At 40.7% G+C, this 23,770-nt stretch overlaps 1 protein-coding gene across 5 annotated transcripts in view; it reads left to right on the top strand.

The window, feature by feature from the left end:
* The window catches only part of NELL1 (neural EGFL like 1), a 293,137-nt gene that overhangs the window by 214,933 nt on the left and 54,434 nt on the right, over positions 1-23,770 (top strand). For all 5 annotated transcript variants that reach the window (XM_063332728.1, XM_063332731.1, XM_063332732.1 and 2 more), the window contains exon 15: positions 10,269-10,364. In XM_063332728.1, coding sequence (XP_063188798.1) covers positions 10,269-10,364 — 96 coding nt within the window. The remainder of the gene's footprint in view (positions 1-10,268; positions 10,365-23,770) is intronic.

The raw sequence follows: 23,770 nt of genomic DNA on the forward strand, positions 1-23,770 counted from the left end.
GTATAGAGAATTATCATAAAATGATGTTTTTGTAACATTTCTGACATTCTTAGAGCTTATTCAACATTCTGGTGTTTTTAATAACACACGATTATTTGAGGATGCTAGGTAGCTTTTCATTAAGCAATACAGAGTAAATTTTTCACACTTTCACACAGAATGTTTCTTACAGGTAAATCAGACTTGTGTTTTATTGGTGAAAGCACGTATCAGTACTACAGGGTAAAGCAAAAAGAGTGAATTTAAAGACTGTATCCATGTTACGTTGGGGTAGAATCCAGCTAGTCTTGTGCCGAACGTGTCTGGAGTGCATTTGTATAGGCTGGAAGGCTGTACAGAGAACTGTAAAACACACACAGCTAGAAAACTATTTTTATGTTGTCTGAATGTTCCCTGTACTGTACTAAGGTCAAACGGAGCTACGGTTGCATCCACTGTCTATTGAATTCAGGGTTTTTTCAATGAGTTCAACGGGATTTGAATCAAGGTCTTTCTAACTTTGTGATAATAGATCGGGCGAGGGAGAATGCTTCTATTGTGATTCTGGAACATGCTTCTTTATCCTTAAATTAAGATTGATTAAGCATAACTGATTTCTAAAGAAACTGTGAGCCGTAGTATCACAGCCAAAGTGGACGCAGGTCAGAAGTTTCACATTCTATCTATCTTGCTTTGTAATGATTGCGTGTTCTTCTGGCTTGTTTTGATAATACCATTGAAATTTAAATTAGAATATATAAAATTACAATTTATGTGTTATGTTTTTAAATATAAATTATTTTATACCCATTTGTTTAAAAAAGTGAGTATAGTAAGCACATTGATGTGGTGCAAAGAAAAACTTCAATAATATGGTATGTCATGTCATTTCTCAAAGTGAATTTCTGTTTGGTTTTAAGTGTTGAATTGAATTTTGAAAGATGATGTTCAGTTGGTGTGTGGAAGAAGTATTCTGCCCTATTTTGTCATGCTTACTATTAGGTTACTAGACAGACAGCTGCAGTTGGCTTAAAACGGTGCACTAAAAATATTGCAGAGTCTAGCCTTGAGGAAGCAGAGCAGTAAAATGGCAACAAGAATATTTATTTAGCACAGAATCATCTGGGGATGCGAGAGATGCTTTCAAAAGTGTAATATATCACAGGGCAAATTTTATTATATTACTTTTGTCTCTTACTGCTTTTATCGATCTTTTTCATATATGCTTTAGAAAATTGTCACATGTCTGTCCTCGGAGCCATAAAGTAAACTTGACATCAATCAGCGTTTCGTATATGTCTTTTTACCAATAAAACAGAATGGCCAGATTCTGTCCCTTCAGTATGCTTTCTGAATTAATTTAATAAAATATAGCTTGTTTGTTCATTAGAAAAGATTTTAGGTGAAAATGTATCAATCAAGATGGATATCTTACACATTCAAAAGTCAGTTCCATTATTGGGATAATACAAAGGAAATTATCAGTATTTATCACTGTGATTCATTGTAATAATTTTAAGGAGCTGATGTTTCATTTTTCAAAAAAAATAATCCAGCATCTCCAGCCAAACAGCAGCCTGAGAGCATCCAGATGAACGGCCTGCTTCTGGCGTACAAATGGCTACAACTTGATCGCATATCAATCAAGCAAAACACCAAGCACCAAGAGGATTTAACATCATATAGCAGCAAAGAAAGGGCGCGCTGCTAAGAGTTCGGTGCCTTCTGAGAGAGATGCTCAGCCTTCCAAGTTCACCTTAATCTTAATTTTGCAAGTCCTGTATGACAGAGCACCGGGTACTTGAAAAGATTCACTGCTACATCAGCTAAAAGAGCCTAGTGACAAACTCTACAATATTAGTTCACCACTTTGATAAATACTATATAGTACGCAAATACATACAGACACGTACGAACTCACCCACAGTATGTACGTGTGCCTGTATCCAATATCTTTGATGCCATTTCTTCCTGATATATTCATTATTCTTTACAATCCTTCCAGGTACTCTTCTGTTTTGCCCTTTTTCCTTTACTTTCACTGTGCATTGCCTCCCAAATTTGAAAGAATTCCTTCATGCTTTTCTGAGTGCTTGGAAAAAACCCCGTCTCCAAACCTTGTTGAGACTTAGCACTAAGTAGCGGTTTCGTGCTACCAGGATTTGGAACTGTGACTGCAGTAGGCAGCCATTATGCTAATTATGTTTGTAAAGTACCTCTTACATGCAAAATCTCTAGAAATATAAATCAGGAATAATAACTTTACCATCAGATGTTGGAAGGCCTGAGATTTATAGGCTCTTCCTGAACTGAACTAACCCTCATACATACCACGTGTAAAATCTGCAGCATAGCTTAGGTTGGAAGCCACTCACAAAGGCGATGAACTGCCCAGCTAAGGGTTTGTCTTCTGGTCTCAGATGTGTTTGCATCCTGATTGCCAGACTGACCCGCACTCTCCTTCCTGCTCCAACACGTGGGATGAAAATTTTCCAGGACAGTTCTTCTGCCCAAAGTTCATTCCTGCCAGATTTGTCCTTTGCTGACTCCAGCCGGCTGTAAAAGGACTCCAGTGGCATTTGGCAGGCTTTGTGTTAAATAAGTCGCACCCTGTGTCCGATGGTGGTTCAGTTCACTGAACCAAGAAGAGTTTTGTACTTTTCTAGATGAGAGCGTCACACTTGAGTACAGAGAAAAAGAGCAGAACCTCTGCTGCTCCCTTATTTTGCTTGTGTGCTGTCTCCTTACTTTCTCAACTGTCCTCTAAACCCGCCTCAGCAACTGGTATCATCTGATTATTCTGGTGTTTGGCTTACATAGTTGGATTGTTATCAACGGCGACCTTGTGTGTACTTGGATGAGTAAATTCAATCAGCTAATGAAATTGTGGTCTTCATCAATTGATTATCAAATTGCTTGTACAGGTCAGCTAGCCCATTGCTTTTCCAAAGCTGCACATTTTTGTTTACCCAGGCAGTCTGTGCCTGACCCCTTCCTTGCCTTTCCTAAACGTCCCTTGTTTCACTTGACATGCGCGTAGTCTTTTGAGTCTGGCCAAATACCAGTGAACTTCACGGTCACTTTACTGACCACCCTGTTGAAAATAAATCAGTAAAAAAACATTTCAAAAGTACAAGAGAAGCCAGTATGACTTTTTCTCTCATGCTGCCCAGTGTGGCAGCCCCAGACACCTGCTGATTTACAAGGTGGACAATGATGGTGTCAAGAGAGGACGTTGCTTGCCGCGCAGTGACCAAGAGGAGCTGTGGTTTGCATCTTGGGTAGGGAACACAGAGCAAAGAGCCTCCGGTGAGCACTGGTGAAGGATGGATTTACCCACCTTTTTCCCCACTAGTTCCCTGCGTCTGTACACAATGTTTGAGCAAGTAAAAGTGTAGGGTTGAAGTGCCTTTGAATTCCAGTCTTCTAGAAAACTGCTGTGGGCTTAATTATAGGGCAGCATTGGAAGTATACCTGCTGCTGTATTTGATCGTGAAGTACAACTTATGCTCTTCGGCACAAGTATTTAACACCCACTGAAGCTGACACATGCATGTGAGGCCACCTACCAGCTAGTTTGGGATGGATGTGAATACTCAGTACTTCGGGGCAAAATGCAGAAAAGCTGCAGATTAGTCTATCGCGACTACCCAGTAGAAGCTGCTGTCTTGTACGTGTCTGAGGGACGTGCTCTCCCCTTGAGCTGCATTGCGATTGCCACTGCAGAACAGGCTTATGGCCACTCTGCACTGCCGTTGTCCTGGCAAGCTGTGGACCACCTTGCTTACGCGAACCATGCTAGCAGTTGGCTTTATCTGTAATTAACCTAATGTAATGCAGGAGTAGGTGTGATTTTGGCCCATATAAGCGTATACAGTATACCCCCATTGAACAAAAATGCGTTTGCTTTCTTTAATTAAGAGCTTCTCTTCCCTGTGATATGGGGTGCAGGAGTTTGCGTTTTTGGTATTGCTATATGCTTCCCTCTTATGCAAGCTATGGTACGTTTTATCTTTTTCTGCAATGGTGTTCCTTTTGGCACTAATGGAACTATTTTTTGCAACACACTTCTCTTTCTTGACTAAAGAAGAAACGGAAATTCAGGAGGAAGAGAAAAGCAGTGGAAGAAGCAAAAAGCACCCACTGAAAGGCACTCGCTTTTGAAGCTCTTCCATTTCTTTTTGCTGTCAAGTTGAAGAGGTCAGCTGCTTAGTAAACAAATTGTACAGATGTTCTTAAAACATTGGTGTTTCTTACTTATTGGTGGTGTTGAGATGAAGAGGAAACAGGGATTATCCACTGGATAGAATTCTAGTCAGTTGCTTCCGAGTTCAAATTCTCAGAATTTGCTCATTCTCAAATGGGAGAAGATCAACTCTAAATAGATGAGGTGCTTCTGTTTTAATTGGGTTTCCTTTTTTTTGAAAAATAACAGGCAGATATGATAAAGGAAAAAGAAGGCAGTTCAGTATATTGTACCTATGGTTGCATTATAGTAGGTTGTATTATATGTCTATGGTAACATTCTAGTGGGTAATATAACAAGACTAAGTGCAAGGTCCTCCATCTGGGTCGGGGCAATCCCAAGCACCAATACAGGCTGGGCAGTGACTGGCTTGAGAGCAGCCCTGAAGAAAATGACTTGGGGGTGCTGGTAGACGAGAGGCTCAACATGAGCCGTCAGTATGCACTAGCAGCGCAGAAAGCCGATTGTATCCTGGGCCGCATCAGAAGAAGCGTGGCCAGCAGGTCGAGGGAGGTGATTCTCCCCCTCTACTCCACTCTCGTGAGACCCCACCTGGAGTACTGCATCCAGTTCTGGAGCCCCTACTACAAGAAAGATACGGACGTGCTGGAACACGTCCAGAGAAGGGCCACGAGGATGATCAGAGGGCTGGAGCACCTCTCCTATGAGGACAGACTGAGCTGGGGTTGTTCAGTCTGGAGAAAAGAAGGCTCTGAGGAGACCTTCTAGTGGTCTACCAGTATCTTAAGGGGGCCTACAAGAAAGCTGGGGAGGGACTTTTTAGGATGGCGGGTAATGGTAGGACTTGAGGGAACGGATTAAAATTAGAGATGGGTTGATTCAGACTAAACGTTAGGGAGAAGTTCTTCACCATGAGGGTGGTGAGACACTGGAACAGGTTGCCCAGAGAGGTGGTGGAAGCCCCATCCCTGGAAGTTCTTAAGGCCAGTCTGGATGGGGCTCTGAGCAACCTGATCTAGTGGGAGGTGTCCCCGCCCAGGGCAGGGGGGTTGGAACTAGGTGATCTTTAAGGTCCCTTCCAACCCTAACAATTCTATGGTTCTATATTTAGCTGTAAAAGCATGGATTATGCTGTACATTTACAGCTCAAATACACAAAAAGGTGCATTTAATAAATATTGCTCAGTATGTGAAATTTTATAAAATATGAATGCAGCAGTAATATTAATATTGTAATGTTTTTTATACCTTTATCAAAAATTTATTTTGTATATGAAGAAATAATATTTAATGTATATCTGATTTATTTGGTAAGGTGACTTTAGTGTCTTTTCATAGTCAAGTGACTTTCCTTTAAATTTGTATGATAATTACTTAGAATCATATAGTTGCCTCGGTTGGAAGGGACCTTTCAGATCATCTAGTCTAAACATCAGCCTAACTCTGACAAAAGCCATCTCTAAACCATATCTCTAAGCACTACGTCTGTTTTTCTTTTAATAAAAATATTTTTAAGTATTTATAAGGATAAATATTTTAATTTTATAGTAATTACTGTATTACTCGTGGAAGTAAGAGGTATTTTCTCAACATGAGGGTTCCATGCTGCAGTACCTGCTTTTCTGTAGTAACGCAGTGAAGTATTGTGCTGTGCTACCATACAAAAATTTAGACAACTCGGGGAAATTCTTTCCGCTCTGTAGGAAAAGAGGCTGGAACCCAAACTGTCTAGCTTTCCCCGAGTCCTGTAAGCAGAGGGGCTAAAAAGACACTACAGTTTTCATTAACAGACAGTACAAAATATTCGAAGCTACCGTTGGCATGCCTCCCTCCCACGGGCACTCTTGCGCATTGCTGCCTAGATCTAGGGAAGAACAAAAGGAACTTACAAAAATGTCAGATAGATTCCACACCTTCCGACCTACCTCTTTTCCTTCCTGGGGATGTCCACAATAGCCTCTTTGGGAGAGGAGATAGCTCTATTTAACTGGACCGGGGAAAAGACACTGTACCCTGTAAATACGTAAGCAGTGGGGATGCAGCTTGTGCGTGTCCAGGAGCATGGTGACAAGTCTGTGGGTACTTTCATCCTGCTCTTTGTGGAGCTCTGCAGCGAGACTGCCCTGTCTCTCCAACGTTATCACAAAAATGACATAGCCACCGGATATATAACTTTGGCTATTTCCATTCCCTACAGATCCATCATCAAGGACATGCATCAAAAATAAAATCCTCCTCTACAGAGAAATGGTGTCTATTTCGGAAAGGTCCTTATATGATAAAGGCTTTTATTTTAGAGAAAGAAATCTGTTAGCATCACAGAGATCTATTCACTTGGGCAGAAGCCTGCTGAAATCAATAGGTTCTGTTTCTCTTACGTATGGAATACTGAATAAGACTCTTAATGATGGAGATTTACCTTCGTAGACTTTACCCTAATGGCATCTTCACTTAATTTTCCTGATAAAACCTTTATTGCAAATTCAGTAACCATTCTCTTTTTTAACAAGGTTGCCAGCCTGCAAATAATTTCAGAGAAAGGATCTATTAATGGGAATACATTAGCAAAATACGATCTAGCCATGATTTATCTTTCTTGTGTTAACTTTTTCTGAGTTAGGAGGGAGTCTGCGATCAAGGTTTATAACTCCTAGTTAGTTCTGTGGGCGTCGCCACCACCCCCCCTGCAACAGAGTTTTGATTTTGAAGGGTCTAAACCACAACGGAAATCTTAGACCCCACAGCCCATAAGACATATAAAAAAGCATAAGCACCAAAGCAGGTAGTTTCATGAGAGCATGGACGCTGCAGTTGATTTACCGTTCAGTCGCTGAGCTGTTCCCTGTGGAGTCCTCTTGTCCATAAGGCATAGGTGATGTAAAGATTTTCCTTAATGAAGCTCTTCTGCTAAGGAAAAATCTCATTGTTGTAAATGAATGAATTTTGATAAAATGTTCTGAAAGGCTTCAGCCAGAGGCAGAACTATTAGAGAAAATAGTTCAAATAAGTGAAGGCTGGTAAAATTGCTAGCAATTGAAACTGAGTTCCTATTATTAGAGGTATTGGGCATTCTTAAAATTCAGAGTAGTGCTATCGGTACTGCATATAATACTGTTAGCTCTTTTTCTAGAAGCTAAGGAAAGTAGCCCTTAGACAAACATTTTGATTTTGTAACTACATTCTGAGATTTACGGTTTTGATGTTCCCATTTCCTGCAAGCCTACAATGCAGGAATTAGAGGGTTTGTAGAAGAAGTACCTGGGGAACAGCAGGATAATTCTGGCACTCTTCCTTGGGGTTTTTATGCATAAAACCACAAGAATGAACAACCTCCCCCAAATCCACCAAAGCCTGAGCAACAAAGACAAGCACAGTTAGCCTGTATTGCTGAGGACCTTTCAGCTTCTGCAAAAATTGAAAAGATTTGAATTTCTTCCTTCTGCAGCTATTGCCCAGCTTCTTCCCCAACTCCGTCCTCCCTCCAGCATCCATATAACAAGTTAGTCCCTGGGTGACTCCTCTTGCACTGGGCAGTAGAGAGTCCCTTCTTACAGGAACCTGTAGTTCAGCAGTTCCTCAGGGTGTCCTTGTACAGATTAGCGGGTTTTTTAAGTTGCTAAGATGTGATACCCAAAGGACAGGAGAATTTCCGAATGCTTGACAAGTAACTGCCGGCACGTTTGGATATGCATTAGGAGGTGTGTTTTGATAGGGACAGGTAGGAAGGAATAGAAGGATAGAGAGTTTTGACCCGTGGCAGGCATCCCAGCCTTTCTCTCTGGGATGGGAATAGCGTGCTTAGCTGTGCCGGTAGCTGACAAGACCTGGCTGCTGCACTGGCATAACACAGTTTTTGCACTAATGGGAAAGTCTTTTACGTGACCAGCCCTGTCTCAAGCCTTCCTCTGTTAGTAATCTTAAAAGAGAACAGAAGAAAACACCACCTTAATGTGCAGACCTAGGAATAGGCTTTATTTTAAGAAGCACACATTTCACATTAGTGAGTTGGCAGTGTTGGTTGCGGTGGCAAAGAATGTGTGTGAGAGCTCTGACTGAAGCCCTCTTACCTACCTGTGCCCATCACCTCTAATGACTTTCAATGGATGTGCATGATTGCTACAGACAATAAACACTTTTATTTTTTTAAGCCCTTTCTGACTTCTTTTATTTTAAGGCCCCTGTGTACTTCTTTCCCAGTGCGATGTGGCACATATTGCTGATGAACTATTCACTTTTTTGCCAATATTTTTCTTCTGTTGCCCTTTATGTCTTCTCTGCCACAAATTCTAATTCTTTTGATGTCATGCAGAAATGTATTACTACTTCACAGAAGTCTCTACTTACTCTCAGTTTCAAACCAGAAAAAATGTAGATGGAGACTTTAACTTGCACCTTCGCTCAGAGTGCTGAGCCTAGAAATGAGCAAACATTCTTTCAAGGGCCACAGAGCAAATCTTTGGAGTCTCATCACGTTTTTCATACATTTTCCAGCTGTATTTCATACCGGTACTTTCAGCTTTCTGCACAGTTATACGTATCTACAAATACTTATATGCAAGAAAGCCCAAAATGCTGCTCTTAAACCATATTTCTCTTTTTCACGCACAGTAGAAATTGACTGATTTGAACATAGATATATTTCAGAAGACTCCCTTATGGAGCGTGTGGATTGAGGAGCAGGAAGCGTCACTGGGCAAGACTGACATTTTCTCCACACCACTGCCTTGCACCAGTCGCAGGAGCGCTTATGTGATGTTCGACCACCATCTTCTCTAAACCACTTGAGCGTTCTTCTCCCCATGTTATCTTCCACAAAACAGTATGACATGCTACAAATTATATATTTAGAGAAAGGCAGAACCATCTATCAATTCAGTCAAGAGATACGATGATGTGGTTTTTTGCTTCTAAGTGGTTAACAATTGCAAAAGATTCTTTCTAATGCTTAGCACTTTATTCACTTTATTTTTCTTTTTAGTGCATTGGAAAATAAATCTTAAATATTTCTTCTGTTATCTAGCACTTCAAGCCTTTTCATAGCATTTGTAACATCTCTTTGCCAACACTCCATCTGTGATTTTAGCTTGCAGGAAACACTTTGCAATTCTGTTATTAGCTTAGATGCAGAGAGCTGCTGTTTAAATATTAATTGTAACTTCCCTCGTAAGTGCAGTGAAACCCACTGAGTAACTTGTGAAGTTCAATAAATATCTAGGAGAGCGTCTTGTGGGTAGGGCCTGCTCTTAGTCTTAGCAAAGGTCTTACTTGAGTTAACAGTGCAAAATAGATCACGGCCTGATGTGTGCCATTTCCTTTCCTCCTCTTACCTCAGTTGCCCTCCTTGTACAGGCACAACAAAAAGGAAGACAAAAGAATAATGTAAAACTGCAAACATACTTCTTGCACGGTTACTAGACTTCCTGCTAAACCGAAGTGAGAGGACCACCACAAGAAAAGGTGTTAGATCCATCATTTGTTTCAAATCCTAGTAATTGGACAAATGCACTTCTAAAGTACTTGGGTGTTACTCTGCCAAGAATCACGCTTCAGTAGAGGCAGAGGATCTTGTGGTTGAGCCCTTCTCTGCTTTCAGTCATGAACTTCACCCTATTTCATTTCTCAATTCCACAAAATGTACTTTACACTTAAAAAAATAAGAAAATACTCTATGTCTAGAGACATTTCAGTAAAGTGTATTTGATAGAAGTGAGAAACAAAGTAGTTAACACCGTCTGACCAGCCTGTTTTCTGTGGATTGCCAGAGCATTGTAATTGTGATACTCATATAATTGACAGAAGATCAGCCCCATTAAAATTGTACGTTGTATTTTTCCCTCTCTTCTTCTTCCAGATGGTTATTAATCTTTTATTGGTGAGGTGGTTTGCCTACGGTGTAATAGGAAATTTTTCCTCATGTCATTTAAGTGAGTTACTTTTCTTTGTGTTTGCAGGTGGACTGAATTTTAATAAGTTGAATTCTGTTAATTGCTTAGAATTTAGGTGTTTTTCGTAATATCTTGCAAATGTATAATAAATTTTTTTAAAAATTAAGTACTACCCATATATTCCTTTTGTTTTTCAGCATTCTGTGAAGAGGGGTGCAGATATGGTGGAACTTGTGTAGCCCCTAACAAATGCGTCTGCCCTTCTGGATTCACAGGAAGTCATTGTGAGAAAGGTAAAGCTTTACTGCAACACCTTCTTCATTGGTAATGAGAAATATGATATGCTAAATTAAGAAATAATTACTTTCCATTCTTTCATTCTGCTTGATGTTCTCTCGTCATTGAAGATATGAGTGTTCCATAGCTGCCTTTTCCTAACTGAAAGCTAGTCTGAAATTAAACATGGAAAATTTTAGACAATCAGGGATGTATCTGCTTTTGCTTCCAGTGGACGCTTTTTAGTTAATTAGAGGGGAAGGCAAATGAAAAATATTTACTCCACCTATTTCCTGTGGTGCAAGATCAAGGTCACCTGCTTTTTCTGAATGTTCTGCAAATTACACCAGAATTTGGATGCTTGCTTTTCACTTGAAGTTATTGAATTCTTAAAATGTGATTTGTTTCCAAGTCACTGAGGCCACCAAATTTCACAGAATCGCAGCCTATGCAAATATATCTTACTAGCGATGATTTGATCCTGCCTTTTCCCAGATTTTCTTTGCATTTGAAGTTTTGCTTCTGACGGTGTCATAGGCCCACCTTTCTGTTCATTTCACAAAGATCTTGTTCCTTGTCTACCTTAAATAAGCAGGAAGGGATCTTACAGAATTCCACGTAGGACTCTCATTAGATTCTTTATACAGCAGATTTGGGATTTTATTTTGGTTGTCATCTATAAAGGTTGTATTTCACTTAAATAACCCAATGCTAGAGTTTTTTGCATTGCGTGTTTGTTAATAAACCTTTTTGCACTTGCCTTTACTGGTGGAAATAAAGTGGGTTGTTAACACAGGTTGCATGATGGATGAGATTATAATTGATGAGGTTTTTTTAAGGAAGAAAAAAAAACAAACCCAAGAAAAAACTGCTAAAGGATAAGTTAAATCACTGGAACCACTTGTTACCCGGAAATTATTCAATAATGCGTGTGTAGCAGTGTCTGTTTAGCACATTGCTGTTCTGCTATCATACAAAGTAATTTAAGCTCAGTCATCAACAAAGCTGTTTTCAGTAGCTTCTGAAAACTGCTAAAGCTTTTTATGGCTGTGCTCAAATCACTGCATACTGAAATCCCATAGTTCCTAGTTGTCAGCTTTGTTTCTAATTATTTGGGAATGAACTAGGACGTTAATATTTTCGTATAGAATAAATTTAAGTACTGCGTTATTTTTTTTGCCTGTAGTCTTTGTGGTCTTTTGTAGTCTTTTAAATAGAAATAAGCTCCCAAGCCTCCTGACGTTCAGCAGTAAGTACTGGTAGTACATGGGGGGAAGTAATACAAGAAGTACCTGCCCTAGAGCCCGTCACGTACCATAGCTCCCCAGCCTCTAATCCTGCTATTTACCCTCTCCCATGTATAGTTTGCTCATTTCTTTCCTTAATTTTTGTTATTCAGAGGAAACAGTACTTTCAGAGGGTTGCAGGATACCTGAGATGTGTCCTATGTATGTGAAAATATGGTACTGCAAAACCAGTATCTGACAAGGTGCATCCCAGAGTCCAGAGGGAACTGGCTGATGCAGTTCCAAAGCCATTCTTCATGATATTTGAAAAGTTATGGCAGTCAAGTGAAGTCCCCAGTGACTGGAAAAAGGGAAGCATTGCAACCCATTTTTAAAAAGGGTAGAAAGGAGGACGCTGGGAACTGTGTCAGCCTCACCTCTGTGCCTGGGAAGATCATGGAACAGATCCTCCTAGCAGCTATGCTAAAGCTCTTGGAGGACAGGGAGGTGATTTGAGACAGCCACCATGGCTTCACCGATGGCAGGTCCTGCCTGACCAACGTAGTGGCCTTCAATGATGCAGTGACTGTATCAGTGGACAAGGGAAGAGCTATGGATGTCGTCTCTCTGGGCTTTGGTAAGGCCTTTGCCACAGTCCGCCAACCACACCTTTCTCTCTAAATTGGAGAGAGATGGATTTTATGGGTGGACTGTTTGGTGGATGAGGAATTGGGTGGATAGTCGCATCCAGAGGGCAGTGGTCAAGGTCTCAATATCCAGATGGAGACTGGTGACAAGTGGTATCCCTCAGGAGTCTGCATAGGACTGTTGCTGTTTAATATCTTCACGTAGACAGTGGGACCAAGTGCACCTTCAGCAAGTTTGTGGATGACACTAAGCTAAGTGGTACAGTTGACACCCCTGAGGGACAGGATGTCATCTAGAGGGATCTGGATAAGCTCAAGAAGTGGGCCTATGTGAACCTCATGAGGTTCAACAAGGCCAAGTCCAGGGTGCTACACCTGGGTCGGGGCAACCCCTGGTATCAGTGCAGGCTGCAGGATGAAGGATTGAGAGCAGCCCTGAGGAGAAGGACTTGGGGCTATTGGTGGATGAAAAGCTGGACATGAGCCGACAACGTGCACTCTCAGCCCAGAAAGACAAGCGTATTGTGGTCTGTATCAAAAGAAGCGTGGCCAGCAGACTAGATAGAAGGAAGAAATGTTTTATGTTGAGGGTGGTGAGACACTGGCACAGGTTGCCCGGAGAGGTGGTAGATGTCCCATCCATGGAAACATTCAAGGTCAGGTTGGACGGGGCTCTGAGCAACCTGATCTAGTGGAAGATGTCCCTGCCTATGGCAGGCGGGTTGAACTAGATGATCTTTAAAAGGTCCTTTCCAACCCAAACCGTTCTATGATTCTGTGATTGCCCAAAGGTGCCCTGCCTACTCAGGAGCCGCTGCCTTTCGGCCAGCTTTCAGCTCGACCGCCTCTGTTTCTCTCACCCATGAATCTTAAAACTATCTTTTGTGTTACAGCTGTAAAGGGACTTTCATAACTAGAACACAGAGTCTTTAAACTGTTGAAGTGGTGGTTTAAAATTGATAAGTGGATGACATAACCATTGTTGACTCCTGTGTTTTTCAAGTCTTTTGTATTGTTTTGATCTAAAATATGAGTTAGCACAGCAAGGAAAGGAAACATGGCAGGTATGGTACTCTCATTATATCAAGAAATTTAGAGGAGGATGTCAGAAGGAGCTAGCTTCTGTGTATAAAATCTATACGACTTGAACCAGAAGGAAGTTTATTTTTTTCTTTGGAGATGTATAGGACTTACCAGTATGCTTCAAGTCAAGTTAATTATGGTGACTTTGAGAAACCTGATGTGCAGACTGGTTTGAAAATGATTAAGGCTTTGCATATGAGAAGTTGTCACATTTTTTTGTGGCAGAGGGTTTGAAAACTTCAGCAGATATACCTTATGTCCTATGCATATTTCAGCGGCTAAGTGCGTATCGGATCCATGTGAGAACACCTTCAGCCAGCTGAAGGTGCATGTCCTGGAAAAACTAGATGTTCAGAGTAGAGAGGTGAGGAACACCCTGGAAGCAGGTTTCCCTTTGCTTACCTGCTTGCTCCTCAAAGATGCAGTGCTGTCAGGAAGAGGGGGCCGTTCAGTAAAGACCTCCCTCGTAGTATCATTGCAGTTTGCTGCAGTGTTTTTAGAGGACGTCTGAAGTGTTCAAAAACCATGCTCGTTTGGGTTTTTTTCCCTGTTGTCTGTAATGTTAGAAAGAAGCTCTTTGTTATATTAAACATAGGGTAGCACTCCCTCAATCATTATGACACAGACCAAAGATGGTGAAATGGTGGGACATCACTTTAAATCAAAGCTTAAATGATCCTGGTAGAACCTTGTCTGATGGAAGCTCGTGGTGAACTGATGCATATCAGAAGTAAAATGATGTGTTTTGGTAATGTATTCTATTCGCCACGGTGCATTTAAAAATGTCCTTCAAACCGACAACACAGCAATTCCTTATACATTATTTGTGAGCTGAAAGGACTCGTCACTGGCTAAAAACAGTGTGACCCAAATTGGCTTCAACATCACGTAAAGGGGAAAATGAACCAGAAATTAGAAATGTTGTTGAAAAGCAGGTGCGTTTACTTCTGAATATGAATTGTATGTTACTCATCGTTTCTGACTGCCTGGCTGAAATGATGATATTAGGTTAATTAAAAATTCAGAGATATTTGAGAGGGGTAGGATTTATGTTGGTAATTTACTCAGGTGAAATTAAAATACACATTTAAGGCTTATGTACAAATACATAATTCAACATGCGACTAAGAAGAATTGGCTCTTGCCAGTTGCTTTGCCTGAAATGAGGAATCATGGTAACGGCTGTGGGGCTGCCATTTCTTTTTGAAGGTGAACTGCAAATTGATATCCAGGGATACTGTCAAGTAATTCCTCCTTCCATCCATTCTTTATAATGCTGTTTCTTTATGTGCTTGGTGCTTCGTACAGAATTTTTATCGTTTTCTATTTAAGATCTGATGCTATCTTCTGATCAGTTCGTTTGTTTTGTGATTAGCTGGCCAGGGCTGAAATCAATGATCTCTGTGATCATTACCATTTGCGATCATATTTAATACAGTTGTGATACCTGTGCTGGAAAGTTTTTATGTTGGAATTTTTGCTGATATTGCTGTATGGTTCCAGCATGTCCGTGCCTGACGGCTGAGCTGGAGAGACGCATCCTTAACTGCGTGTAACGCTGTTGGCTCAAGCCCAGGTGCATCCTTGGCAGGGACCCCTGTTACAGGCTTCCGAGGGACAATTTGGTGTGCAGAGAGGAATGCAAACATGGTACTCCAGGGAGTTGTTGTCAGCATGGACTTAAATGCCCTGATTTTCCATCCAGTGATGTTTTCTCCACCTCATATTTTTGCAACATTGAAAAAACCCAAATCCCATAATTCCTTGAGCTGCTTTTCTCTCTCTATGGAGGAGCCATGGGTCAGTGGAGTTTTAATGCTGGTTTTGTAAACAGGGTTTGCTGTTGTTCTGTATTTGTGGAATGTTAGTCACTACTGTCACTGATGAAGTGGTGAGGATGAGATAGACGGGGCAATCAACGATATCAAAGGCAGGAGTGAACGGATGATTGAGTGCCTAGAAATTGCAGGCATTCTTTGAGCACCTCCCTGCATGTGGTAGAGTCCTGTGCATGGGCCTGAGAAATACAGACCAACTTCTGTCTGGGATGGTGACCAGTGGTGGCAGAGATTTCAACTAAGGGAGTTAGTTACAATATCTGTCTGTGCAAATTATAACTTTGGTCAATGAGCAGGAAAACGGCAGGAGGATTTGAGGCAGTGGGTCCCTGGTTAGGGAATATATATATCTTTTTTTTTTTTCTTTTTTTTTTTTTTTTGCAATATTTTTTGTGAAGCTCCAGGAAGGCTTTTGGCAGTGGTGGGGCATCGCCTCCAAAGGGGATTCAAAACAATTGCACCACGTCTTTGCTCCCCTGGCTCGTGAAGTCTGCTTCTGAGCTGGTACACAATGAATGGGGAACAGGATTCTGGTAGATTAGGATGACATTGTGTAGGCTGGAAATCAGAGGTGTCAATATTTTTGTGGTAGCTACATGTTTATTTCTCACAGAATGATAGAATGCTGTCAAAGAGTTACCAGCTGATTGTGAACAGTCAGAAGCAAGGGTAAATGAAGCATCAGGATGTGATAATTACTGGCGTTATTCTTTCTGTTGTTTTGGACTGTGTACAAAAGATTGTCTGATATTGGGGTGAGAGGTCATTTTTCAGTGCATACCATGGCTGAGGAATGTGCTTTGAATCCCAATAATTGTATTGAGAGTATGAAAAAAACCCAACCAAATCAACACTTGCAGTGATGCATTAGTTACATATGGATTCTTCAGTGCAGTCACAGATACCACAGGTGTGCAATGAAATGTTGCTATCTTGAAATTGGCTATGTCATGTATACTCCGTGAAAATGAGGAGGCCTTTAGCTGATTTGTTTCGTAATAGTTGGCAGTATCTGGAGTTATTGTCTAAGAAGTTGCATGCTACTTTGTGTACTCATCTCTTAAATTGCTTCTTCTGGAGTATATTGTCTCCTGCAGTTCTTTGGTTAAATCTCCCTACAGTCTGTATTCCTTTGGACCCTGGAGATAGAAAAGAAGAAAAAGTGTGGATTGTACTTCCATATGCTATTTCTTTTATTCCTGAGCTGGATCAATCTTTAGGTGTGTAGCTATCAAAGACATTTCAGTTGAGGAACTTAGCTTAAAAAAAATAAGCAAACCTAAAGTAAAGCAAAGAAAGAGATTTTTCAGTGAGTATGGTAAGCTAAATGTCAAAGCTCCCTACCTTTCCCTATCTGAGATCTTTTGTAAAATCCGAAGCAAGGTTTATTTTGGGAAACAAACCAGCTGTGCAGCTGTGGGCACAAGGCTTTGCATGAGATTCTTTCTAAAGCCTCTCATTTCAAGGTGAGGCAAAGCCAGTGTAGTGCCAGATAGGAGGGCTGGAGTGAAGATGGTTATTACAGCAAACGGTGATTGTGGTTGATGTGACACTCCTGAGGGTGTGACGGATCCAGAGAAGGCAGATGCTCCAGGTGGCTGAGGTTATCCTGCTCCATTTGCTGCCAAGCTGTTTACAGCATTTGCCCCAGTGGTGCTTATCGCAGAATGGCAAGGGGTGATATCTTAATGTGATAGAAGAAACAAAGCTGTCATTTGTAAAGATATCAGGGAATAGATCAAAGAATATCTGCTAGAAAAATCTGATTAAGACTGTCTCTGAGGATCAAGGGGACATCTGTCTGCAAATCAACAAATAACTCTCAGTGGAAGGAAAAAGTTGCTCTATCTCACAATGCCAAGCCAAAGAAAAGTGAAATTGCCTGGACCAAGAACACCATTCGTGCCCCCCCAGCTGAGCATAGCATGAGGAGACTGGACTCGGTTTTGTAGTGCTTACACTGCTTCATATACTGTAAAAATTTATTTTTAAAAGGTGGGAAAAACTAAGCAGACACTGGGTTTGGATTTTGGTGGGGTTTTGTTTGGGTTTTTGTTTTGGTTTGTTTTTTTTTTTTTTCTTTAGTCCCCAAAGCTTGCACTTAGAAATTGGACAGTATTATATGCTTATCGTGGCTGGGATTATGCCTGCTATTCTAGGTTCCTTCGCTTTTAATTTCTCCACTCAAAGCCTGTTTTATTCACCCTGACCAATGGCTATATGCCAGTTGGACATGTCAAATATTGCTGAAGGATGCAGTTTTATCTATACAAGATAAATACAAGATTTAGCTAGATGACATTTAATTTGCATTTAGATTCATGCAAAACAATGTAATCAAGAGGTAATTTCTGTTGATCGAACTTTATAATGCATGTAAGTTCCAAACCCAGATTCGAAAATCTTTATTCTCTTGCCTTAAACATTAAGAAAAATATCTTGTGAAGACCCACGATAGAACTTATTATAGAGCTTACAAAAATAGTTGCTATGTTTTATTATTCCTTAGTTACCTTAGTAGTGAAATGAAAATATATGTGATATTTAAAGAAATGAATGGGTGTGATTTCATGAAGTCAGTGGCTTTGCATCTTCCTTTTGTAATGGAGCAATAGATTTGGCTCCTTCACTCTCTATTCCTTGCTGAAAAGTAGGCAATGAAAAATCTAAAAAGAAAATGACAGTAAGTGCTTTGTAAGGAAAGGAAAGAGTGGTGACATTGAGGAGGAGACTGATGGCTCACCTAGACCTCCAGTGATAAAGAAGCAATTAACAGAGGGAGAAACTCCAAACAAAATTATGCCCTCTCATATAGATTCAGGTACCCTGCCAAGGTGTTGGATAGTAACCCATGTTCAGTCTCTTAAAAGGTTATTAGCAATTGTCTTGAAGTTAGGGATGGGTGGTCCTTGTAGCAGTGTGGGGTGAACTGATTGAATTTATATTAAAAATCGACATTTTTATTACTGAGAACTAATAAACATAGCTTTCATAGAACCACTTGAAAGAACATGGCTCTTTACTGCATCAGGATTTAGCGATTGGTTCAGTCAAGTTCTACATGAGAAGCGTCCACTGCCACAGTTGAGTTGAACTTTCAAAAGGCCCTTCACAGAACAAGGCTCCGTAAACTCTGTGAAGTTTAAGAAGATGTTGGAGTGCAAGAGCACCGTTTTATGAATGCTCACAGGAGCTGTACCAGTTGGAGTGTCTCTGCAAGCATCCTTCTCCCAAACGTGTTCTGTGAGCCCCCTGTGTCCCCATTCCCGATGTCGCTAGCTGTATGTGGCCACCAGTGGAGTCAGCCAGCTGTTGTCTGGCTTGGAGTAACTTCCAGAGCAAAGCGAAGGGAGAAGTTGAGTGAGAGTCCTTGTGTTTCCCTGGTGCTGGGCTGGCTGCACGTCCTGCTCCTTAGGGAGCCTCTCAGCAAAGATAACACTCCTGGAGTTCCACCTTACATTCTTGGGCGCTGTCACACAGCGGCACGCCTTTGTGAAGGAGAACAACTCTTTCGGTGCCGAAGAGATGCATGGCGAAAGGATACGGTGCTTTTCCTTGGGTTGAATGTAACTATGTGAACGGAGGGATGCTTGTAGGGTTTTTTCCCATAATGTGCCTGGAAGATGCAGAGCACGGCGCAGGGGGTGAGGACAGTATTCACAGGCAAAATGGAGGTGCCTGTCTTTCCGAGGTGAGAGAAAAGCGTGCTGCGAGCAACATAGGCTATTTTAGCTAAACAGGTAAAAATTGTTAGGGCATCTCTTTGCCCCCTACTTAGTACTTGGAAGTCACTGGGGGAAGGGAGGTTTGTTTATTCCTTTTTTCTTTGTTTGTTTCGGCTGCTGTTATACACAGTGTTAGATTGTTTGTTAGATGTTTATTCATCCATAAGTTCTAATCATGTAGTACAGGAGGAACATCATGTTTAGAAAGATACAGGTAAACTATTCTAAGCTGTAAATATAAAAGCCCCATATTCCCTCTGGACTTCCTACAGGCCTCAGCCTACATAGCGGAATTCTGTGCAAAAGCGTTGCTCAAACTGAGGTGTTGGAATTTGTTCCCTGCTGGAGACCATGTTGCTCTGGCCTTTTCTTAAAGTGCTCTGTCCCTGACTAAGCGTTCATCCAGTTTATCACCAGGATCATCTCCCACAGCTTCTGTGCAGTCGTGTCTGCTTCAGTTTCCTCTTGGATTCTGAGGACCAGGCAATGGGATTTAAATTTATTTCAAGTGGCAGAATCACCACTTGAATTATATTAAAGAAAACAGAGAACTACAAAGCACTCAAAAATGTGAGCAAATATTTATATTTGAGCAAATAGATATATTCATATAGTAATGAAATTTCCATTTTGCAGCTAAGAAGTTTCCGTATATGAAGCGTTTCTTGTGATGTGCTGAGCTGTACAGAAAAGACAGTTGCTTTAAAATACCGACTTGATGATGACTTAACTACAAGCCATGTCTCTCATTTTACTATGGTTAATTTAAAAAAACTCAACGATTCTGCCTTGAGTGCAGCGCAGTAATGCTAATGTTGTAACCTAGTTTGTCAGGACATTCTGACCCCCTTTTTTGGTTCTTCCAGGCAGATGCCTACATCAGTGAAAAATAGAATATTTGAAAGGAGAAATATCAGAACAGGGAGTGGACTAACTAAATATTAAATAAAAACTACCTCAGTCTGTCCAACTACAGGCAGTATTTAGGGGACATTACTGAGTTTAATGAGCTCTTTGTCACCTTCCTTTTTCCTACTAATAGCCGGCTCTGGACTGGAGAATCAACCATGAGTATTTAAATTTGCTGATAGCCTAGAAACATAACTCGAGACGTGCAGCGCAGGTGCAGAGAGGTACTCACATTAAGACAGAAATCCTCTTGGTTTCAGGGGGAATTCCACCTGAGTGAAAGCCTTGGGATCTGGTACAATTGAATTAGGTGAAATGAAAAATAAATGGCTCTAGTGGAATAAAAGAGCATTTAGAGTGGGGTTTTTATGTGGAGCAAGCTGTATTAGTTGCAGTTACCAATGATAAATACGCCACGTTTAAGCCCTTGATCTATGATACAAGTCTAACTAGCTAATCCAGGAGTAAGAGCCTATTCAAACTGGGTAGAGAATTCAGTCTTTTCAGAAAATTTGTCCAACTTTGAGAATTTTACTGTATAGAGCCCCATTTCTGCTGAAGTTTAATACAGTGAAAGCTAACGTATTTCACGAGTGATCTCACTGAAGTTAATCAAGGTGTCGTGAGAGAAGATGTGCCTCAGTCATCAGAACTAGCATCAGAAAACAATTTCTTTAGAGAAATTATGTGACAAGTGAAAGGAATGGAGCGAAAAAACCAAGCTGAAGTTGTAGAGGTTATTGTGTATTTAATTCTGACAAAAAGTCAGTTTTCCTGCATTTTTTCTTTTTTAACTTAAGATTTTTTTTTTTTTCCCCCCTGAAAAATTGTGGCATGAGAAGAACACTTTAAGATGATGGAAGTCATGCAACAGGAGAAACAAGCAGGTGTAGCCAGCAAGATCTTTTCCCGTGTTGGTAGGAATTCATCACCAGAAAAGCAATGGCCACCTCCGCTTGCTTTCTTTGGGCTGACACTCAGAGGAAGAGATCGTGTCCCCGTTCATGTAATCCTTGGAAGGTGAATAAAATGGCATAAATAACTTTCTCTCTCACGTGATTTATGTAGATTGCCGCTTATGTGCAATAAGGATAAGTAATCAAATTATTTTGCTTTAGGAGTCAGGGTGAAAATGTGAATTAACCCCTTGTTGAAGGGAGTATCATCCTTTCTTTATTAACTGAGGCAGCCTATGTAACATCTACAATTTTGTTGAATTTCAGTCCTTTTGAGTATCTGTTTTTGTAAGACTAACACCCATGGTTTTCAACAGTTTGCCCCGGGAAGACTGCAGAATTGCGTGGTTGTTATACAACACTACAGTGGAAAAAAGCTTACAACAGAAGGAGGTAGCTCTTTGCAAAGTCTGCTGAATTAAAATCAGTGTGTGGACTCAAGAAAACAAGTTTTCCTTTAGGAATGTACTTGTGTATGTACAGAGAAGAAATGAAATAAGAAGTTTTGCTGATAGGGAACCTTAACAAACTTTCTTTTCCCCTTCCAAAGCTTTTTCTGTATCAGGCGAAACATTTTTATTGTCTGTAGTCTGTTTGATAGTGATGTGTCTGTTCTGCTGTAGGAAGTACGTGAGGTACCCGAAGACTACCTTTCACAGTGTACTTTTTTCTGGATAATCCACCATATCATGCCCAGTGAAATTCCAAAAATTCAATAGAGTAATACCTGTTGGGTGTGAAAAGGGCCTATGAACCTATATCCTAGAAAGTGGGGCATTAAAGCCTATTCTAGATTCAGGGTTCGCTCACTCACTGTGCAGGCTCCTGCTGCTTTGGGTAGGCTTTTGTTCATGCCTGTATGTTCATGCCTGCCTTGTTCATGCCATGTCTTTTAACATGCAAGATGTTAAAATAATACTGTGCTTAATGTAAGGTACATAGGAAGCATAAAAGCAACTTGGATTGTTCTGATTGAATGTTTTCTTCACTAGTTCCCTTATGATTGAAGTAGCTTTAAAATAGCAGTGATACTCAAACTCAAGCAACTATGTGTCAAAGTTATTTTCAAACTTTTTATAATGCCATGATAAAAATCTGTTCAGTCCTTCACATTTGCAGAAATAGAGTTTTTCCTAAATACATCAATCATTTTTTGCTCTTAAAAAGAGAACCTCTGATTTAGCAATCCTGGCAGTTCAATAGCTGGAGTTTTTTACTACTTAAGCTATGTAACATCTGAATTATTTCTTTCAACATGTAATATCTACTAAGTAGATCAGTCATTTCAGAGACAAACGTAAATGGTGTAGGTTTTAGTGAAAGAGTGAAATCCCCTTTCTTACTCATTTTTTTTTCTGAAGAGACATTCTCTGTAGCTGGCAATCTAATCTTTGGAATGGTACTCATTTATCTTTTGAATGAGACATGAAATGAAAGCCCTAAACACTTCTGTTCATTAAAGATCCAGTTGAACCAGTATCCTATTTCAGCTCAGGTAATCACATTCTGCCTTCTTTACCAATGTCGGTCAGGAAAATTACTCATTTGAAATAGCTGTCTGGCATGGAGTGGCACCGTGCCTTAACTTCAGAGATGGCGACGTTTCTGTGATAGGTTACAGATCCTTACAGCTTTTGATGGTAATTACATGGTTTTAAATGTGAATGACTCATAGGTGGAGTACAAGTGTGTAGGTGTGTGAGGATGAGCTCAACTCATCCACTGTCCTTCTCGTTGCACTGTCTTGGAAGTAGTGATATCTCTGATCCGGACGGCACAGTTCACCAGGGGCAGTCATAGGTTCTTGCACACCTACCGCATCTTCTTATTGTAAAGCTGGTAGGCAGCGGGGCTCTTTGAGCTGAGAAGAGCAGAGGGGCGCTCAAACTCTGCTTAGGATCCCATGCATCACCCTTGCATGTGCTGGAGCCACCCAGCTTCTTTATAATAGCCTGCTGGTTTTTTGACGACTTGGGCTGTGTAGGTACTCCTTGGTTTAAGAGAGATTAAATAGATTGTTCTCATTTTCAAGATAGTATTTTAACAAGTAGCCAGGTGGGTCTGTCCTTCCTTTTGCAGTTGAGCCATTGACCTTGAAAGCCAATGCAAGTTTTCAGGCTCGGAAGTGTGAAATAGCTTTGTAGCCACGAGGAAGTCTGGTTGTTCTTGAGTGTTACCAGAACATCGAAACTGGGCTGCTGTTGATCAGTCAGAAGGTATGGCCAGGACATGTATTTTATGTGCTTACATGACCACTTAAGAAGACTGAATTCCAATGAAGAGGTGTTTTATGAAGATCTCCTAGCTTCCCATTCGATGCTTTGGAGCACAGCTGGTACTACCGTATGGGAGAGATGTTTAACTATTAGTAATGTAAGTTATGTAAGGAAAAAATTCTCTCTGGCAATTCTTTGTGATTATGATTCCTAGAAAGAGACCGAGTGCTTTCTCTGGGTTTTTTTTTGTTTGGTTGGTTTTTTTCTCTTTACCATAGGCTGAGTAAAAAAAGTCCCATGAGCTGTCAGCCCCTGCAGAAAGTAAGTTGAGTAGTGTGACAAGACAGTTTCTTTTTTTCTGCCAAATACTCACTCTGTCGCTTTCTACAGCAGCTGTCCTGTCCACCTCTTGTGACAGCCCTAGCTCTGGAAAGTTTATCAGTCTGCCCAAAATGAATGAATTAGCGTCTGCTAAATCCTATCTTTCTGTCCCCCACCTGTAAATGTTTTTTTTTTCTTACCCTTGGAATGTCCAACACAGAACTTTTAAATTCTTTCTGTTAACTGCGTGGCAAAAGTAGAGGTTTAATTCATACTTCAGAAATTTTCTTCCATTTTCTCATCTGAAATCTTACTTCAACTTTTATGGAGCTCACAGCTGATGCAGTTTGAAAGATGCGTGAGCTGATAGCAATAACAACTCCCTCAGTGGCCCCATTAATCATTTATAGGCTAGGGAGTCAGATACAGTGTGATAATGCCTAGCTATTCCTAAGGCCTCCCTTTTGAGATAACTGAGTCATATGTTTCTTTTTTGAAGAGA

Source organism: Chroicocephalus ridibundus, chromosome 4 (assembly GCF_963924245.1).
Source record: "Chroicocephalus ridibundus chromosome 4, bChrRid1.1, whole genome shotgun sequence".
Classification (NCBI taxonomy): domain Eukaryota; kingdom Metazoa; phylum Chordata; class Aves; order Charadriiformes; family Laridae; genus Chroicocephalus; species Chroicocephalus ridibundus.